This window comes from Numida meleagris, unplaced genomic scaffold, assembly GCF_002078875.1.
Source record: "Numida meleagris isolate 19003 breed g44 Domestic line unplaced genomic scaffold, NumMel1.0 unplaced_Scaffold930, whole genome shotgun sequence".
NCBI lineage: Eukaryota > Metazoa > Chordata > Aves > Galliformes > Numididae > Numida > Numida meleagris.
In genome coordinates, this window is record NW_018365145.1 from 1 (window position 1) to 5,919 (window position 5,919).

A 5,919-nucleotide genomic window follows, 5' to 3' on the forward strand; every position below is an offset into this window, starting at 1 on the left:
TTCATGGGCCTTGTCCCCAGGGGACAGCTCATGGCATCTCCGTCTACATTGGGAATCCTCGTATCCCTTCAGAGACATCTCATGATGTCCCCATATCTCTTGAGGAGTCCCCTTCTCCCCTAAGGACATCTCACGGTGTCCCCACATCCCTTGGGGTGTCCCAGTGTGCTCTGGGGACACCTCAAATTGTCTCTTTTTCCTCCCTAAGGACCCCTCACCCCATCCCCATTTCCCCACACTCTGTCCCTATGTCCCTTCATCCCCTCCCCACATCCCCTTGCACTGTCCCTTCGCTCCATCCCCGCGTGCCCCGGGGACCCCATACCCTGTTCTCTATCCAGAAGCAGAAGGCTCAGCTCCTGGGTACCCCTTACCCCACCCCTTTCTCCCCAGACCAGAAGCAGCAGGCGCAGCTCCTGGAGCAGCAGCAGAAGGCGACGGCGGAGCGCGAACGGCAGCTGGAGGCGCTGCTGGCGGACGAGCGCAGCAGCTACGAGCAGAACCTGCAAGCACTGGAGGCCAAGATGCAGGCGGAGGCGGCGAGCATTCAGCAGGAGCTGAACCGGGCGCTGGAGGCGAAGCTACGGGAGCACAACGAGCTGCTGCAGCGCGGCTTCAGAGAGCGGGCGGCGCTGATGGAGCAGGAGGTGGCGGCGCTGCGGCGGGAGATGAACACCACCAACAACCAGGAGCTGGCGGCCAACGCCCTCGACGCCGTGCGCGCCGCCTGCGACCTCGCCAGCGTGGTAAAGATGACCAGAGCGTTACGGGGTACAGCGGTGTAAGCTACTGCACACCAATCAACCTCCGCCCGCCCCTGCTCGGCGGCCAAATAAAGCGCTCCTCCCGCAGCCCCGCTACCCGCGCTCCTCTCTTGCGACGCTTCCGGCGCGATGACGTCATAACCTGGGCGACCGGACCCATCCGCGCCCCCTTGCGGCCGTACCGCGGCGCGGCGCTGGGAGGGAAGGAACGAGGGAAGGAGCGAAACCTCGCGGCAGGGGATTGGGTGGGGCGATCTCGCGAGAGGGTGGGTTTTCCGGCTTCTTCCGGCTGGCGGTCGTGGTACTCACTTCCGGGTGTTGCGTGTGTGCGGGTGGCAGTGAGGTGAGAGAGGGCGCTCGGAGCGTCCCTGGGCCAGAAGCGCCTAGGAGAGCGACTAGGTTTGGGGACCGAGGCCTAAGCGCCAGGTCCAGGGCTCGGAACCAGGGCCAGGGAACGAGAGTCAGAACCGGGGACCACGGCCAGGCCTTGGGCCAGAGATCAGGGCCCCAGTTCCGACACCAGGCCCTAAGCCTGGGAATCGGGACTCACGGTCAGGGGCTGAGATCCAGAGACCGGACCTAGGGCCCAGGAACCGACCCCGGGGAGCAGGCAGTTAGGCTAGGAAGTGAGGACCAGCCCTGGAAACTAGGCCCAGAGCCCAGGGTTGGGCCTAGGAGAGCGACTAGGTTTGGGGACTGAGGCACAGGGACCGAGGTCCAGGGCTCGGAACGTGCTCCTACAAGTCAGCCATAAGACAGAGCCCAGGGACCAGCACAGAGCCACACCAAGTGACTGCTTTTGTTGTTGTAAGAACACAAGTAAGCGGTAACTTCCATAACAAGGCAAGCACCAGATGCACACCAAAGCAGGAGGCAACAAGGCTCCCAGCCCTTCCTGGCTCCCAGTCCCAGTCACTGTGGAAAACTGGATCCTTTGAAAACTCTTCATCTTTCACTTATCTACTCTAACCTGAGCTGGAGCCCGCTTTGTGCCTGTAATGCAATGGGATGCGCCACAAGGCAGCAGAGCAGCAAGATCCCAGGCTGCAGTGAGTGAGGATCTGCTCACACCCAACAGCAGTGGGTACAGAAGTAAGGGAAAAAGGCTGCTTACCTCAGAAGGCCTGTAAGGTCCTCGGGTAGGCAGGGATCTCCAGATGAGATACCATTATCTCTGCTGCCAACCCTTAAATGACGTTTGGGAAGGGATGGATCCTGGCTCCACCCCTTCTAGTGACTCTGGCGCATTACTTCATTACTTGCATCTAAGCTCCCCTGGGTTGGCCCTGCTTTCTTATGAGGTGATCAGTCACTGGTTCAAGCCATGACTTAACATTTCCCCTACAGTCCCATAGGGTGCTGTAAGGCACTTAATGAATCCAGAGGAAGAGTAAGCCAAAAGTAAGAAAGGGGAAAGGGAAAGCTGGGATTAAGAGTGGGAAGGCAACGGGCATTGGCTTGGTTTCCCCTTAATCCCCCAGTCTTGGAATCGTGAAAATTGGCAAATCTGTTTCCCTCTACTTTAACTACTGGATCACAATACAGATATTCTTTTGCAAGTTTCAAAGGAGCTATCCGGAATTGGTCTGGATGTCAATTGGATCAGATCTGCACATAGGAATTTCCCAGGAACTACAGGCTCGGGGTGCAGAAGGCACCAGCACCCATGAGAAACACAAAGTCTTCAGCATCCTGGAGAGCACTGCCAGGAGACAAACCCTGTCCCAAACACAGAAGTGTCCTGCTAGCTTCTGCTCCAGGCCTTACCTTCACCGCTCTGCGCGGCAGGTGCCTTGGCCCTGTGGCCATCCCAGAAGAAACGCAGGGCAGCAATGAGCCGGTGCAGGAAGCACACCATGTACTCTGGTGGGCACAACACAGTCAAGTTCTAGGGCAACAATGAGAGTTGAGCCATTAGGGCAGCTGTGAAGGTGCTGCTTAGTCCCGGTGGCCACAAGGGCCAGGCAGAAACTTCCTGTTCTCATTCTTGCTCAAAGCACATGCACCCATTTGCAAAGAGCACCTCTAGTTTCCAGCACTGGGATGGAGCCCAGCCCTGACAGCATGTAGCTGCTTCCACCGCTGTAAAATCCCTGGCTCTACAATAACAAGCTGGTCTGACAGAGGAGGATGGATAGCACTTGTTCCACCACTGAAGATGGGCTGCTCATTAACACAGACAGGCAGGTGAGGAAAGGGTTTCCTGCAATAGCACATCCCCACCTTCCCTAGCTGCAGGCCATCAGCCTGAGCCAAGGCCAGAAGAGTGGTGCTCACCCAGGTGGTGAAGGGGATGCCAAAACCAGCAGGAAAACTGAGTGCTTCACAGCCACACTTGAGAGATTTCAGCAGGATATCTGACTTACACCCAAGGCTGCTCCCAAGGATAGTTTTCCACCTAAATCACTGCACAGGACCTGGGTAAGTTCCCTGGTTTCTAGCCTCAGATCTCCTTGCTCCTCCCAAGAGGCTGCTATATTTAGGTATCAGTTGTTCATCTGCTGGAAGCAACTCAGCCAAAATGGCAAGAGCTCCCACCACGAGGGTACCGGAGAGCTCCAGGTCTCAGCTTTCACACAGGAAGGCAGCTGGCAATGCTTCTACTGTGCTAGAGGTCCAGTATGACTGAAAGCTCTCCCAGGAGGATCTGCTCTATGATCTTTCCAAGCATAGGGGTGAAACTCAATGGCCTGGAGTTCTTCCCCTTCCTATAAATGGCAGTGATGTTTGCCTTTTTCCAGTCTCTGGGGACCTCACCTGACAGTCACGACTTTTCAAAGATGATGGAGAGCAGTTCAGCAACCGCATCAGCCTGCTCCCTCCAGACCAAACAGCAGCAGCGGGGCAGCTGCTATCACCATTGGCCCCGTTCCCTGCGTGGAGAGCACAGTGATGCTGTTGTGCAGTGGTGCAGGCATGCTGTGGTTGTACCGTGGTGTTGTGTGCATTTGTGGTGGTACTGGCAGATTTTGGCTGCAGCATTGGAGGTACTGCGTTGTGGTGCTGCTATACTGTGGCTGTACTGTGGAAGTGTGTGGGGGTACAGGTGCATTGTGGATGCAACATGACAGAATTGTGTTGTGGGAATGAGGTATTGGGTGGTGTTAGTGTCACGTTGTGTCTGTACCATGGAGGTGCTGTGCACAGCTATCGAGGCACTGTGGCTGCACCACCGCACTGTGAGGCGTTACCAGTACTGCTCCATGTCCCAAGGGAGCACGGGGCACTGACGCAGGAGTGCTTCAGGCCTGAGGCAACGCTGCTGCATGCTGTAGATGGAGTAGCTGCGGGAGGAGAAGCACTGCATCCAGCAGCCATGGGCTTTGTGGGTGCCCTGTTGTGCTGTTTCTGCCCAGAGTAGCCAGCCAGGTGTCAGGCATTGCCAGCAAAGTGCTGCTGCATGCTGGAGCTCTTTCCCCCTCCAGCAGTCCCTGTAGTCAACGCACTGCCACGGTCCAGGCACCTGGAGTTCGGGGAAGTGAGCAGTGTTCCGGGAAAGGAAAACAAAATAAAGGAAAACAAACGGCGACAGGTGGTGGGACGGGGGGAGGAGGGGGCGTGGCTTTAATATAAATTGCAGTCTCCAGTCTGCACTCACAGCAGACGGCAGCACAACCATGGATGCTCCGGTGCTCCCGATGCCAGCCCCGCTCTGCCTGGTGAACAACAAGGATGGCAAGCTGTCCCTCGACCCCACAGCACTGGAAGTGCTGCGTGGCGTCACCCAGCCCCTGGTGGTGGTGGCCATCGCCGGGCTGTACCGCACCGGGAAGTCCTTCCTGATGAACCGGCTGGCACAGAAGCGCACAGGTGAGCCGAGGGGGAAACCTCATGCATTTTGCGGGGCATTTTGTGGGACATTTAGTGGGATTTCTGAGAGCTCACTCCCCCCAGGCTTCCCACTGGGCCCCACGGTGCATGCGGAGACCAAGGGCATCTGGATGTGGTGCGTACCCCACCCGCGCCGGCCTGGCGTGATGTTGTTGCTGCTGGACACTGAGGGGCTGGGAGACCCCAACAAGGTGAGTGCAGGGGCAGGGGGCTCCCAGACCCCCCGTAGGACCGGAGCCCCCAGTAACCCAGATACGTGTGCAGGATGACGATGACAGCGATGCCTGGATCTTCACGCTGGCGCTGCTGCTCTCCAGCACCCTGGTGTACAACAGCGTGGGCACCATCGACCAGCGGGCGCTGGAGCAGCTGCGGTACGGGGATGTCTGGGAGGGTGGTGACGGGGTGACAGTGGTTATGCAGTGACAACACTGATGGGTGGTGTGGGTCCCACAGGCTGGTAACGGAGCTGACAAAGCACGTGCGCGTGCAGGAGGAGGATGACAACCCAGCATCCAACTTTGTCCGCATCTTCCCTGGCTTCGTCTGGACCGTGCGTGACTTCACGCTGCAGCTGCGGGCCGGTGAGAAGACCATGAGCGAGGACGAGTACCTGGAGGACATGCTGCGACTGCAGACCGGTATGGCCACCAGCGTGTGTCCCCACATGTCAGCGTGCGTATCCGCAGTCGCTGGGACTGTGCTAACAGTGGCAATGCAGGGAACGGGCACAGGGCCCAGGAGCGCAATGAGCTGCGGCACTGCCTGCGCAACTTCTTCCCCCGCCGCAAGCTGTTCACGCTGGAGCGACCGGCGGCTGACGCAGATCTGTCGCGGCTGGAGGAGCTGCGGGAGGACGAGCTACGGCCGGGCTTCCGGAAACAGGTGGACGCCTTCTGCCGGTACATCTGGGAGGAGGCACCGGTGAAGGTGTTGCCGGGTGGGCACCAGGTGACGGGCAGCGGTGAGTGCTGGTAGCGTGAGAATGGGTGGCACGTGGGGGGCCCGTGCAGGTGACCAGGGGACATGTGTGGGAGTGACACGTGCGGGTGACCATCACCTCTCACAGTGCTGGCGGGCCTGGTGGAGAAATACGTGGCGGCCATAACCAGCGGTGATGTGCCCTGCGTGGAGAGCGCAGTGACAGCGCTGGCACGGGCCGAGAACACCGCAGCAGTGGAGGCGGCAGTGGCCGAGTACCAGCGAGGCATGGAGCAGGGCCTGGTGCTGCCCACGGCCTCCTATGACATGCTGGTGGCCGTGCATCGGGACTGGGAGCAACGCGCCATCGCCCTCTTCCTGTCCCGTGCCTTTGCCGACAATG

At 58.9% G+C, this 5,919-nt stretch overlaps 1 protein-coding gene across 1 annotated transcript in view; it reads left to right on the forward strand.

Annotated features, from left to right (window-relative positions):
• Positions 1 to 1,006: 1,006 nt before the first annotated feature.
• LOC110392078 (guanylate-binding protein 1-like) overlaps positions 1,007 to 5,919 on the forward strand; it is a gene marked incomplete at its 3' end in the record, with an annotated part of 9,694 nt that continues 4,781 nt past the window's right edge. The window contains 7 exon segments of the mRNA XM_021384034.1: positions 1,007 to 3,185; positions 4,352 to 4,574; positions 4,659 to 4,786; positions 4,860 to 4,969; positions 5,052 to 5,236; positions 5,317 to 5,559; positions 5,665 to 5,919. Coding sequence (XP_021239709.1) covers positions 4,382 to 4,574; positions 4,659 to 4,786; positions 4,860 to 4,969; positions 5,052 to 5,236; positions 5,317 to 5,559; positions 5,665 to 5,919 — 1,114 coding nt within the window.